Below are 15,465 nucleotides of genomic sequence, written 5' to 3'. Positions count from 1 at the left end.
AGTCACTTGTAAATGTCTTTGGATTATTTTCTGATAACTGCTAAATTATTTCTCTGGAGTTGCAAGTCAGGGTCTTTTAAAGAGGGGAAAGTTTATTTTCCAAAAATTTGTAAAAAAAATACATTACAAAACGTTTCAACATGACATTTAAGGGAAGTGCCATGAAACTCGACTTGTCTCCATACACGGTGTTCCAATCTCAGGTGTCTCTATATAATTGTAATTCTTTTGATATTTTCAACATACATTCCCAATAGAGGCAAGACATTCCAAATTGAAAATTACAAAAGGTGCAATTTAATTCGATTTTCCTTTACACAACGTGTTTCTCTCTGAGGTGCCTCAATGCAATTTCAATACTTCTGTATTCATATTCAATGTCAGGCATAGCAAGGGCAAGTTACTTCTTCGCTCCCTGCCTATTTCCATGGTTGTTCAAATAATGACCTCCTTGCGCCAGCCGCCCCTTTTATACGGTGTGCAGCCAGACGCTCGCTGATTGGCTGTCGGGCCGCAGAGGCTCCGCCTCCGTGTGCGCGAGGAGAAGAAGCGGAGGGAGCATGGCGCAGGGAGATTAGAGAAGCGGCAGCACTGTTCACAGATACATATACACAACTGCCTTCACTTGGTTATAAAATGGCTTCTCATAGCGACACTGAGGAGAAAGGGGTCCCGGTTCTGAAAGAGGACGGTCGGGAGAGGCACCCGAGCAGTGAGAGCGGTCTCAGAGCCGGCGGCAGGGCGAAGCCATCGTCTCTCCTCCGAAACGCCTCGAAATCCAAACAACAAAATGGCGAACAAGCAAGCGGCGGCCCCGGGCTGCTCCGAGCCGATATGGCTCCTGCTCCTCACCCATTCGCTGCAGAAAGCGAGGAGCATGGAGCCTCTGCCGTTCAGAAAACCGCCGAAGATCATGTTCGGAAGAGTTTTCAGATCCCCAAGAAGAACAAAGAAAAGAAAGGTGCTTTAATATGTTAACACGCAGCGCAGTTTGCTTCTTGATGCAGCTAGCCAACAATTCATTTGCTCGTTGCTGGGAAGTGGCAGGGAACCATTTTTTTCTTGATAGGGAACGTTAGCAAATAAGAAAATAAATACTCAATCTTTATTTCTACTTCTGGCCCTTGGAACAGGTAAGTGGACCATATAAGGCCAGCATGTGGTCTGTGGTCAGAAATGTGGAATTCGGAACTTAGCATGGTTACCTGGCTACCTGACCTTCATTGCAGCTCCAAGCCTATGGGGCGCTTGTACTTGCCTTTATGCAAGGTCTTCTGGAGAGACTCTGACCTGTTTATTCACGCTTCAGATTTCATCTTCATCCACATTGATGCAGTGGAAAGTGGGGCATTATTGACCCCCTTTCACTCGGTTTTATTTGACGGAACATCCATTTCTTTGTCTTGTTAACCCGACCATATGAGTTGGGATAGTTCGTCCCGGCCTTATGTAGGGTTTTGGGCCAGGTGGAAGACGCTGGAAGTATGTGGTTATTTATTATTATCTTGAAAATAGTTCCTTTTTGCATTTCCAAATGCCGTTGGAATTGACTGAGCTTGGATGGGATGCTACTAGTGGTTTCCTTTATAACAAATATGCACCTTTGAAAAGCTACCAAATTTGGGAGGTCAGCTTCAGTTTTGTAACACACACTGTGGTGTACTGCATAAAGTCTAAGAGGAAGTGCAACTTTCTTATTATTTGGTCTATAAACTACCTCGTCACATCAGTGGTATACAAAATGTAGTTATGCAATCAATGGACTTAAAGCCATAATAAAATGTTTTGTGTACAGTTGACATATTTCACTTGAAGAAATTATGATTACATTCCGTTTCATTATTCTTGAAATCACTGCACGAAGGGAGGCCAATTGTCAACGCCAGCTGTTTGAAGAGTTGCCCAACTCATCTCATACTACTAGTTTTTCCCCATAGCCCCACAAATGTTCCCTTTTCAAATATATATTCAATTCCCTTTCGAAAGGTATATAATCCGTTTCCGCCATCTTTTGTAGTGGAGGCAGTATATTACAGATCATAACAGCTTGCTGTGTCTTAAAAAAAAAACCTCATCTCCTCCCCCTGATCCTTTGCTGTATCTGTTACAATATCATGTATTATCTACTGAACTGTGGTCTTGGACATAGTTGCCTGCACGAGGTTCATTGCTTAGGATCTCCGTGTTGATTTGTGGAGTAAGTAACTGGAACTTTATACTTGACCAATTGATAACTTGCAGCATGTGTACTGCTACTAGTATCTGGACTGATTGGCTTCCATAATTGCTAACTAGTTGGCTGAGACAAAATGTCATGGAGGTTTATTAATTAAAACCTATCATCACCCCCCCATACTCCTGGGAAAAAACTTTGACCCCACACACACTTTGCAAGTTACTGTCCCCAGCTGCAATCTCCCTTTTTTTCTGCTATATTTTCTGGAACTGCATATTTGAATCCTTCAAATCAGGTTTCTCCTGCCATTACCGAATTGGTTCTTAGAGTCATGAATGTGACTGGCAGAGAAACTTTGCTCTCCTCCCCCTTAGCCTGTCTGCAACCTTTGATCACACCATCCTCCCCTGACACCTCTCCTGAGTGGGACTCCTCTCACTGGGTTCTATTAATGATCTAGTCATAGCCAGAGCGTCACTTTCAATGGCTCCTGTTCCTGCCCTTGCAACTCTGGTTGTCAAGGATCTATACTTTGTCCCCTCCTAGTTCTCCTGTACCTCACCATTACTACCTTTTGTGACTCCTCCATTGTTACTAACTTATCAGATTGCTATCCAATATCCAGTACTGAATGAGCAGCAATTTCTCCCAATTAAATATTGGGAAGACTGAAGCTGTTGTTTGGTTCCTGCTCAAAACTTCACTCCCTAGCTACTGACTCCATCCTCCTCCCTGGCAATAGCCTAAGATTAAGCCAGTCTGTTCACAGCATTAGTGTGACATTTGATTCCAAGATGGGCTTCTGACCATCACTAAGACCTCCTATTCCAACCTTCATAGCATAGCCCTGTCTCAGCTCATCTGCTGCAGAATCCTACGTTCGTGTCTTTGTTACCTCTAATCTTGACTATTCCGATATACTTCTGACTGGTCTCCCATATTTTAACCTCTTTAGACTTGGGGCCATACAATCTTGCTGTCATTCAAAACTCAGTTGTCCATTCTTAATTTGCACCAAGATCCATTGCCCTATCATGCCTGGGCTCGCTGACCTACATTGGTTCCTGAATCAAGTAACACCTTGATTTAAAAATTTTAATTCTTGATTTCAAATCCCTCCATGATCTCACCCTCCCTGTCTGTGTAATCTTCTCCAGCCCCACAACCCTCCAAGATAACTGCACTTTAATTCTGGCCCCTTTTGTCATCCAACCTTAATGTAATTCAAAACTCTACTGCTCATTCTCAACTTGCATCAAGCCCATTACCCTGATTTACATTGATCAGCATTAGTGGTTGTTGTCTTCAGTTGCCTATGCTCTAAATTCTGGAGTACCTTCGCAACAACTCTCTGCTTCTCTACATTGCTTTCCTCCTTTATTGTCTTAAAACCTACCTCTTTGACCAAGCTTTAATCATTTTACCTAATATCCCCTATGTGGCTTAATGTTATACTTTGCTTTTTAACGGTCCTATGAAGCACCTTGTGACCTTTTATTACTCAAAAGGCTATGTAAGTGTTATAATCTCATTTTGTCCAAAGCAAATCTGCTTTTGAAGTAAATTATCATTTACCCATAATAGGGTGGGCTGTTAGCTAAGAAATAATGAACGTTCCTATTTCCCCAGTTACCTGATTAAATTCCATAGGATCCAATGGAATTAAATTTTAATGTGTTGCCCAACTCGACAGCAGTGTAATAAATGTGCAAATAAAGGTATGACTTCCACTCATCAACCACATTCCATATCCGCAATGTCCGAGAGCTCTTCAATGAATCATTTTTTTGTAACAAGTAACTTCAAAGCAAGCTTGGCAGTCGGTTTATATGTTGCAACAATGGCCTTGAAATTGGAAAAATAATGATGCGTTCATGGTGCATTTTTTTAAAAAAAACAATGTGGTGAGGAAGAGATGTATGCCATAGGAGTTGTGAATTGCCACAAATCGTTGGCCAATGTGCTACGCTTTGTCATATGTCTGGGTGTACAGGTCCACAGGTTACTGAAAGTGGCAACGCAGGTCGATAAGGTAGTCAGGAAGGCATATGGCATGCTTGCCTTCATCAGCAGGGGTATTGAGGATAAAAGCTGGGAAGTCATGCTGCAGCTGTATAGAACCTTGGTTACGCCACGCTTGGAATATTGCAAGCAATTCTGGTCGCCACATTACCAGAAGGATATGGAGGCATTGGAGAGGGTGCAGAGGAGGTTTACCAGACCAGAGGAGCTCTGGTCTAGAGGTTATTAGCTATGAGGAGAAGTTGGAGAAACTCGGATTGTTCTCAATAGAGCGATGGAGATTGAGGAGCGACTTGATAGATGTTTACAAAATTATGAGTGGCATGGACAGAGTAGATAGTCAGAAGCTTTTTCCCAGGGTGGAAAAGTCAATTACTAGGGGACATAGATTTAAGCTGAGAGGAGAAAACTATAGAGGAGATGTGCGGGGCAAGTTTTTTACGCAAAGGATAGTGTGTGTCTGAAATTCGCTGCCAGAGGAGGTGGTGGAAGCAGTTACGATAGTGATGTTTAAGAGGCAGCTTGACATATACATGAATAGGATGGGAATAGAGGGATATGGACCCTGGAAGTGCAAAATGTTTTAGTTTGACAGGCAATATGATCGGCGCGGGCTTGGAGGGCCGAAGGGCCTGTTCGAGTGCTTTACTTTTCTTTGTTTTCTTTGTTCTTACAAAACTGGGAACTCCGAGTGCTCAGAAATAGCTTGATTTGCATTGTAAATGTAGACGAATCTCATCAGACATTTAGGGCTGGTATTTTATTTCATAAGGACCCTGTTAATAATGGGATTTATGTGTCTCGACGTTTCCAACCTTGGAAGCCTAGAAAACGAATAATTGAAGCGCTAGAATTGCATTCCTGCAGGCAATCACTTAATTCCAGAAGTGCTTTTAAAAAAAATACTTTGTCTCTTTCTCTCAATCCAGTCTTCCTTTCCCTCTTTATTTCTCTTTCTGCATCTAATTTGATTTTAATTTGTCCCGGTTTCTGCTGATATTCAGTTTGTCTATTCTTAAGCTTAATTAGTTACGGAGATGGACAGTTGAATCCAATGCTCATGAGATCCCAAGTGCCCTGTTGACATTGCCATGCCATTATCAATTTGCATTCTTTGCATTTTGTGGCAGAAAAATAACACTATCTGAAAGGTCAGGAAATAAAAATCAAATTCATGGTGCTTTGTGTGAGATATGCTGCTCGAACAAATTCTGGGCCATTGAATGATCAGTTGATTGTCTTTGGTGTTGAAGGATGAATGTTAGCCAGGATACCAGGATAACCCCCTGCTCGTAAACAAATTAGTAAATACAATTTGTGCTTGATTGCTGACTGCAACGAAAGAGGATCATATATTTCAGCTAGCTGCTTGGAATCTGCATAAAACTTGAAGTCTTAATGCTTTTTTGTTTTGATTGCGTGTGAAATGATTATAGACCTTGTAACGTACCCGAGCCAACTTTGATTTTTTGGTTATAATTTGTGTTGTTTGTATGCTGGATAAATTCTGGTGTTTCTAACCAATATTGTATATCTAATTAAATAAAAATAGAAAATGCTGGAAAAACTCAGCAGGCCTGACAGCATCTGTGGAGAGAGAAATAATGTTAATGTTTCGAGTCCGTAACTCTTCAGAAAGAAAAAGAGTCATATGGACTCAATGTTAACTATGTTTCTCTCTCCGCAGATGCTGTCAGACCTGCTAAGTTTTTCCAGCATTTTCTGTTTTTTTAGATTTCCAGCATCCACATCTTGTACATCATCTACTTGATGCAATATTCTTGAAAATATAAAGTTATCTAGCAGCTAGTTTGTTAGCCTTCAAAGTGCTCATGAAATTGTACTGTGGTTATTACCTAACACTCAGTGACTGTTTTTGCTTATCATTCCACTTTTTCAGAGCAATTCTTTAGGTAATTTGATAAGTGTTTGCTAACGTTTGTCACCACTGTCACAATTTGATTATGCAGGGATAGTGTCTCAAATCTGGCTGCCTGAAAACCAGACATTTTTATAAGCTGCCATGCATCAATTTTACTTATTATTAAATTAATAAAATAGCTTAGCAGGACAATTCAGCTAGGTACTACATTGGTGCAGCGCTGCACTGGACTAGTTATCAGCTTTGTGTGCTGGTCTTTTCCCATGTTCCAAGTGATCCTTTACCCCACCCATCCAAAGCTGCGGTTCTATGGTACCTTTACTAGCGCACTCGTACTTTCAATCCAGCACAGCCTGTGAGTCAGCCTTCTTTACCTTATTTAATTTTTTTCAAACGTTATTTCTTCACTGTTATGTATTCCTTCAAACTTTAGTAAAAAGAAACTTATTCATTTGATTTCATATGCCTCCTGCTAATTGAATTAAAGTTCCAATTTTTTTTCTCCAAAAGTGGCAAGATCTGAAATTTAGATGGACTTCGTCCTGAGATTGCTGGTCTGAGACACTACCTATAATTAATGTTCAACATCATGATACCAGCAGTGCATTTAAATTGAGATTGAGGTGTTTCTGAACTTGGTTTAATGTAAATTGCTTGCCATTTGGCTACCATATTTGCCTACAATAAAATGAATGTATTCATTGTAAATATACTTTGGTTGGAAAATGTTTTGGGATGCAATATGAAAGTTGTTGTATAAAAGTGTGTTATTCCTTTATTTCTGTTAGCAGTTGTTGGTGCATGCACTATAGCTTAGTAATATGTGCATTATAAAACAAAGTATGATAGTTAGAGTTACAGGAGGAGATATTAGGTCAGATGATCAAAAGCTTGATCAAAGAGGTAGGTTTTATGGGGTGTATTAAAGGAGGTAGTGAGGCAGAGAGGCGTGGGTAAAGAATTCCAGAGCATAGGGCGTAAGGAACTGAAGGCACGGCCACCAATTGTAGAGCAGTTATAATTGGGAATCCACAAGAGGCAAGAATTAAGAGAAACATTGATATCTCTGAGGGCTGCAGGGCAGGAAGAGATTAGAGATAGGAAGGGGCAAGACCATGGAAGTAGTTGAAAACAAGGATGAGAGTTCTAAAATTAAGATGTTGCCTGCCTGGTGGCCATTGTTGGCCAATGAACACAGGAGGTATAGGGAAACGAGATGCTGTGAGTTAAACACGCAGTAGAGTTTTGGATGACTTCAAGTTTATGGAGGGTAGAATGTGGGAGACCATCCAGGAAAGAATGCGTTGGGATGGTTGAGTCTAGAGGTAACAATGAATAAATGAGGATTTTGGCAACGAATGAGCCGAGACAGGTGAATTTGAGCGATGTTAAGAAATAGGCGGCCTTAGTGATGACATGAATATGAGGTCGGGAGCCGGCCTTGGGTTCAAATGTGACACCAAGGTTGCGAACAGACTGGCTTAATCTCAAACCATGGCCAGGGACTGAAAACAAGTGATTCTCTGGCTGTGATTAGAAAGGAATGGAACTAGGTGAGAACTGTCCCACTGAGCTAGACAACAGTGGAGAGGTGTTGGAGGAGGATGGTGGGGCCAACCAGGTCATCGGCTGCAGACAGGTAAATGAGGACTCCAGTTTCTTTTTATTACGGTCACAGGATGTCACTGTGACTTTCATAAAAGCTGTATTGGTACTGTAGCAGGGGCAAAAGCCAGATTGGAGTGGATTCAAACATGGGAGTTCTGGGAAACCAATTTGGAAGATGACTACACGATTAAGAACGTTGGAGAAGAAAGGGAGGTTGTAGATTGGGATTCAAGGATTATTATTTGGAGGGAAGGGGCAACAATGGCAGATTTAAAGAGGAGAGGAACAACACCTGAAGAGAGAGAACCATTTACAGTATCACCTAACTTGGGGTCTAGAAGAGAAAATTGGATGATCAGTTTAATGGAAAGAGGATTGGGAAGAGGAGTTGGGCGCCGTGGACAAGATGTTCTCTGAGAGAGCATGAGGAAATGGAAGAGAGAATCTAGAGAAAGATTCAAGTTCAGGACTAGGTCAGTAGAGAACATTATTGGAAGTTTGACCAGGTGTGCTGGTGGAAGGGAAGTATATGGCAGAGGGAGCTGATCGGATTATCTCAATCTTGGTGACAAAGAAGCTCGTGAGCTCCTCACACTTTTTGGAAGTGACATTTTAAGAAGTTTTCAGTTGAGAAAAGAATTATCTTTGCATTCTAGGATGACCCTGGAATAATCAATTTTAGCAGACGAGAATAAATGGCACTACAAAAATTGGGGAAAGTATTGCTGTACAATCTACTATATCCACATCATTGTATTAAAAATTTTGTAAGCTGCAACATTTGCAAAATTGTTTTGCACCAATTTCCAAGCTTAAGATGTACCTACTGTGACCAAGACAATTGAGTTGTCACCTGATGTTCAAGCTTTGTAGCTATTTGTAGATGCCTTAGAATTAATTTGAAAAATCGTCTTGTAGAATCTTGCAACACAAGAGTCTATTCGGTCCTTTGAAAGAGCCACCCATTTAACCCCACTCCCTGCTCTTCCCGTAAAGCTATAATCTTTTCTTCATGTATTTATCCAATAACCTTTTGAAAGTTACAATTTGATAACTTGCTGCATTTATTAAAAATGCTCACCTCTGGCTCTCTTACCAATTGTTTTTTTAAATTTATCTTCTGATTACCGATCCTTCTACAGTGGAAACAGTAAACAAAGATATTATCAAAACCTGTCATGGATTTGGATCCCATTATTATATTATCCCACTATTAGTATTGCAAACTATTTGGTTCTCAACGGAACACCCCTGTTTCTCCAGTCTTGTCGCCACCTCCAAAAACAACACACATTACCTTTCAGGCATTTGCATTGCTCCAGAGGGTCTAGATGTATTCAAATATAAATGGCTGTAGCTTACATTTTCAATTCAAGTGGTACAGTAAGGTACAGTTTGATATATTGATACAACCAACCGTAAAGAGAATATCATGATGCATTTTGATTTTGATTTGTGCACTGGAGGCAGCACATGTAAGCAGTTGGCTGTTTGCCTGAGACTTGATGGCTAGATATCTTGCTTGGTAGTCGACTTGAATAGGGCATGAAGGACAGTATGTTGCCCACTATAACTTTTTTCATATATACAGTTACATGGGCACCCTTTTAATATTTATTTTAATTGAGCTGTACTGATGTCAAGTAAGGCATGATTGGATAAATAAAGGTGAAGGCAGACCAAGATCAACAGCATTATCTCAATATAGGCTTTTAAGTACACTTAGCCCTAAATCAAAATGAAAATTAAGAGGGAAACTTCAAAAACTCTTTCAATGCCATGAATGCCAGGTTACATAATGAAGGTTCCCATAGCAAAATTAAAGAGAAATGTTGACCAAAAAAGCATTAAAAAGTCTTGACAACGAAGTTTAAGTTTGTAGATATGAAGTGCTTTGCACAAGAGTTTGAACATTGTATTAAGTGGATGAATATGCTAAAAATAGTAAGCTTGTAAATACAATTTCAGGTAATGTTCATTCAGAAGCGAGCCTTAACTAGAAGCCTGTTGGATTGCACCAGTAATGAGATAGTTTTTGAGTGCTTGGGGGAGGGTCAATTGTGTGGTCAAGTTGAAGGACATCTAGTCAGGCTTCTTTTGTCCAATATCTGGATCAACATGTGCAATGTAGAAGAAATGAAAACATGAAATGGGGCCCAGTTGCATTGTCGGAGCAATGTGGTAACTCCAAATTTCTTTGCACCACACCTGAGTTCTGAGTGAGACTACCAATTATATTAAGTTACAGAATTTGCAGCAACAAGACGTGGGCTAAATTTGTTTGCGTTTTTTAGCATTCTTTACATTTGGCTCAGGAGTGATTGAAATCCATCATTAAACTGTCCTTTTAAAAGTTTGACATATCTTAGCACAGAGTTTCCCAAACCGAGGGTTGCGAGATGAGATTTTGGGGTTGCCATGGAGCTTGGGCTAAGTGGTAACAGCTGCTAGGCCTGTTTAAATCCACACGTTTTTTCCAATGGTGGACATGGCCTAACTGACCATTCTGAGGCCTGATTCGTGCTCAAAAAAAGCCAGTGAAAAGGTAGGTGATTTTGTTTTTAAAGCTCAGTAGTTTAAACTGTGCCCCCATCCCCCCCCATTCTCATACCCACCCCCGCAACTAGTTCACTCACATTCTGGGGTCATGGAACTTTTCAAGCTTCAAAATGTGGTCACTGAGGAAAAAATTTGGGAAGCACTGCCCTAGCAACATCAGGATCTTCATTCCAAAAGGGAGAAGAGATTAGGTGTGTGATTTAAAAACGGAAAATGCTGAAAATACTCGGCAGATCAGACAGCATCTGTGGAGAGAAACAGTTAATGTTTCAGGTTTATGATGATCCTTAATCAGTTCTGATGAAGTCATCATTGACCTAAAATGTTAATATTCTCTCCACAGATGCTGCCTAACCTGCTGAGTATTTCCAGTGTTTTCTGTTTTTATTTCAGATTTCCAGCATCTGCAGTGTTTTGCTTTTTTAGGTGTGAGAGATATGTTCTGCTTAAGATAATTTTGGAGACCAGATCATAGATTATTTTAATAATGGCCTGGTTTTAAATGAGAAATTAATTAGGCAGGATCTGAACTGAAATCTTGGGCTCAGATTTTCTATAATAGGCCACCCCTCTGGTAATCCAAGGAAGACTAGTATTGAACATTGTTTTATGCAACTACTCAAAATTCAGTGGCCTGCATACCATGGCTTCACTTGACAATCTTCATTCCGGTGTTACAGGGAAAAGTGAATAAGTGGATATAGCCAGGCATTTCTTGTTGCCTGTTTCAGGGGCATAATTTGTGGCACTGACTAGTCAAGACTAATGACTTCTGAAGTACAATTTCAGTTTTTGTTGGTTTGTAATTTTGTGACATTACTTGAAAATTCACCGATACTTTCCTCTATTATTTGAAAATATGTCCAAACAACCGCTAGTACAAAAGTACAAAAGATGTGTTTTGCATCAGCTAGGTTGAGGAGGAAGATTTTAGTGTTAGCATTAGTGCTTTTTAACATTTTTAATATGCTGGTACAGAAGGGTTATATAAAGCTGATGTGTGGAATTAAGTAAGCAAGAGTCCCAAGCTGTAGTTTTGTTTTCCAGTTATAGGCTGTGTAGCTAAACCTATCTTTAAACTCATGTCCTTTAAACTTTCAGAGGGAGGCTGATAAAGCAGCAGGCTGCTTTTCAATCTACCTGCTGAAAAGATTTCACTCAAAATAGGTGCCTGAAAAATTGGTTTAAAAGTGACTGTGTTCAAGCTGGATATATTTGTGGATGGTGTTCTGCTTTGGATAATTCCACAGTGGGCAGTGCGGCTTGCATTTGCAGTATAAATTCACTATTGGGCAACATTGAAGAGGTTTAGTAGTGAAACTTTGCATTCCCTAACAGTGAGTAAATTGCAGCTGTTTCACAAATGAGAAGTGCATGGGTGAGAGGGTAATGGAACTTAATACACACCCATCTCAGAATAAGATCTTGAATGCTTGTAACTTCATCATTCAACCCACTTATAATGCACAGTGAAGGTTGTTATATCTGCCCCATAAAAGTAAATTGACCAGAGACATTAAATTTCTGCTTGCTGCACCAATATCTCTAAGGTCTGAGTAAGATTACGAAATTCTATGCTGTAGTCTTATCGCAGCAGCTCTCCAGACTCAAGACAAGATTTGCATAGTCAGCAAAGGAGTTTTTCCTTATGTCATTACTAGATTTGTCCTCTTTCCAAAGATTGTGCTCATCCCATTATTTGAATATTTCTAGAGCAATTGAATGGAACAACTTTGATGTTATGTTAAACCTGTACAGAGCTTTGATTAGACCTGATAGGTGCCTTTAAAATTATAAAAGGGCTTGATGTGGGAGTCATGTTTTCACTTGTTGGGAGGTCAAAACTAGGCATCATAAATATACTGTAACCTCTCCGGTCCAGAAATTTTGAGCAAGGGTTCCTTCTGTCAATGGCATCATTTTAGTATGGTACTTTTTGGGTGGAAATACGAAAGATACAATATTTGGATAATAGAATTGCTACGGTGCAGAAGGAGGCCATTTGGCCCATTGTGTCTGCACCGGCTCTCCAAATGAGCATGATGACTCAGTGCCATTCTCCTGTCCTTTCCCTGTAACCCTGCAAATTATGCCAATTTAACTAATCATCTAATGCCCTCTTGAATGCCTCGATTGAACCTGCCTCCACCACACTTCCAGGCAGTGCATTGCAAACCCGCATCTCTTCCTCTCTTCCTTGATCCTTTTCTCACTATCTACTCTGTCCTGCCCCCGTCATGATTTTGAACACCTCTATCAAATCTCCTCTTGGTCTTCTTCTTTCCAAGGGAGCAGTCCCAACTTCTCCAATCTATCTTTATAACTGAAGTTTCTCACTCCGGAACCATTTTTCAAAACCTCTTCTGCACCCTCTCCAATGCATTCACATCCTTCCTAAAGTGGCGCCCAGAACTGTACACAATACTGCAGCTGAGGTGTAACCAATGTCCTATACATGTTCAACATAACTTCCTTGCTCTTGTGCTCTATGTCCCTATTAATAAAGCCTAGAATACTGTATGCTTTATTAACTGCTCTCTCTACCAGTCCTGCGACCTTTAATGACATGCATGTATGCACCCTGGTCCCTCTACTCCTGCACACCCATTAGAGTTGTACTCTTTATACTGTCTCTCCATATTCTTCCTATCGAAATGAATCACCTCACACCTTCATTGAACTTGATCTGCCATCTATTTGCCCACTCCACCAACTTATTCTATGTCCTTTTAAAGTTCTACACTGTCGTCCTCACAGTTTACAGTGCTTCCAAGTTTTGTATCGTCGCAAACCCCTGCAAACCAAGATCTAGATCACTAATATATATCAGAAAAAGTAAGGGTCCCAATACCGACCCTTTAGGAACTCCACCACAAAACTTAATCCAGCCTGAAAAATGTCCATTAACCATTAGTCGCAATTTCCTATTACTTAGCTAATTTTTTATCCATGGTTGCTACTGTCCCTTTTATTCCATGCGCTAGAGCTGCTCACAGGCCTATTGTGTGGCATTGTATCGAATGCCTTTTGGAAGTCCTATTCACTACATCAACAGCATTACCCTCATCAACCCTCTTTGTTACCTTTTCAAAAAACTCCAAGTTAGCTAAACATGATTCTCCCTTAAATCCATTTCGGCTCTTCCTAATCAACCCATGTTTTTCCATGTGACTTAATTCTAACCTGAATAATTGTTTCTAAAAGCTTCCCCACCACCGAAGTTAAACTGTTTAGTCTGTAATTGCTGGGCTTATCCGTACAACCTTTGATGAACAAAGGCATAATGTTTGCAATTCTCCAGTCCTTTGGCACCTCCCCTGTGTCTAGGGAAGACTGAAAGATTATGGCCAGTGCCCCTGCAATTTCCACTCTCACTTCCTTCAATATCCTTGGATGCGTTTCATTCAGTCTCAATGTCTTGTCAACTTCAAGTAGCTACAGTTTATCCAATACTACCCCCTTATCAATTTTGAACCCTTCTAGTGACCAGAGTTTCCTCCTCTGTCACCATGGTCTGGGTAGCACCTGCTTCCTTTGTAAGGACAGATGCAAAATATTCATTTAACACCTCAGCCATGCCACCTACATCCATGTATAAACCCCCTTTTTGTGCCCTAATTGGCCCGACGACTCCTCATCACCCTTTTACTATTTATGTGCCTATAGAAGACTTAGGGATTCTCCTTTATGTTAGCTGCCGGTCCTTTCTCATAAGCCCTCTTCACTTATCTTATTTGCTTCTTCACCTCTCCTCTGAACTTTCTGCATTCAGCTTGGTTCTCAATTGTGTTTTCTACCTCACACCTGTCATAAGCACTACTTTTTCTTCTTTATCTTAATTTCTACCTATTTTTACATCCAGGGAGCTCAGGATTTGTTTGCTCTACCTTTCCCTTTTTGAGGGAAGATGCCTTGATTGTGCCTGAACATTTCTTCTTTGAAGGTAACCCATTGTTCAGCTACAGTTTTTCCTGCCATTCCCATCGTGCCCATTGCAGTCTACTGTCTCCCCAGTTAATTATTCTTACTCTGGATTGCCCTTTTCTACCATCATCCTAAACCTTAGGACACGATGATCACTGTCTCCTAAATGTTCCCCCATTGACACTTGATCTACTTAGCCCACCTCATTTCCAAGAACCAGATCTAGCAGTACCTCCTTTCTTCTGAACACACTAGAAACTCTTGCCCCTCCCTGCCCTTTATGGTAACACTATCCCAGTTTACAGTTATAATATAAAGTCCCCCAATATAACTATATAATGTTCGCACCTCTCTGTAATCTCCCTGCAGATTTGTTCCTGTACGTTCTTCCCACTAGTTGGTGGCCTATCAATTACACCAAGCAATGTAATTGCACACTTTTTGTTCCTTAGCGCTAGTCAAATTGATTCTGGGACCCTCTGGGATGTCCACTTTCTTCAGCACTGCAGTGCCCTCCTCCTTTCCTTCCTGACCTATCTTTCCTAAACACCTTGTACCTAGGAATATTTAGTACCCAGTATTGCCCTTCCTTGAGCCAGGTCTCTGTTATGGCTACAACGTCATAATTCTGCAAGGCAATCTGTGCCTGTAATTCACCAATCTTATTTACTATACAATTTTTCTCACTGCTTTATAATGCTTTATCAGTAGTTTCAGGTGAGTATTTATATCTACAGTGTTTTCTGGTTCCCACACTGTGGCTAGGCATTCTAATATTCTATAATGCAGAACACTCAATCCAGAAATGATTTGGTCCCAAGATTCTGGATTGGAGACGTTACAGTGTATACGATAGTCACTGATAAATATAAAATTCAGGAGAAACCTCTTTACCTATGGATGGCTAGAATTTGGAATTTGCTATTACGTGGAGTAGTTGAGACAAATAACATCAATGCACTTTAGGGATAAAACGTTTCTCGGACAGCTGTTCCCGTCACATTCTGAGATCCACACTCAGTGCCATGCGCCGTCATATGAACACACTTGACCTCTCCCTCCAGCAGCACCGCCGTACCCTTTTTCAAAGCTGCGCGTGCCCCCAGTTTCATTTGATTCTTCGTCTCATCCGACGCCTCAACAAGAAACTTTTTCTTTCTCTCAAGTGCTAAGGAATGCAAGCTCCAACAACTCATCGACACCAACACCCATCTAGGACCCTCCACCCCTGCCTGTCCCTCCGTCCCCACCCCATCTTCCAATCCCAGCCCCGGCCGTGTATTCACTATACCCC

The 15,465-nt window shown here is 40.8% G+C and overlaps 1 protein-coding gene across 6 annotated transcripts in view; it reads left to right on the top strand.

Annotated features, from left to right (window-relative positions):
- The first annotated feature begins 543 nt into the window (after positions 1–543).
- Positions 544–15,465, top strand: part of tasora (transcription activation suppressor a) — a 57,457-nt gene continuing 42,535 nt past the window's right edge. For all 6 annotated transcript variants that reach the window (XM_041191153.1, XM_041191152.1, XM_041191154.1 and 3 more), the window contains exon 1: positions 544–961. In XM_041191153.1, coding sequence (XP_041047087.1) covers positions 637–961 — 325 coding nt within the window. In that variant the 5' untranslated portion in view covers positions 544–636. The remainder of the gene's footprint in view (positions 962–15,465) is intronic.

The sequence above is a fragment of the Carcharodon carcharias genome, chromosome 7 (genome assembly GCF_017639515.1).
Source record: "Carcharodon carcharias isolate sCarCar2 chromosome 7, sCarCar2.pri, whole genome shotgun sequence".
NCBI lineage: Eukaryota > Metazoa > Chordata > Chondrichthyes > Lamniformes > Lamnidae > Carcharodon > Carcharodon carcharias.
Note: the sequence above shows the minus strand (reverse complement) of the source record. Positions and strands in the feature narration are given on the sequence as shown.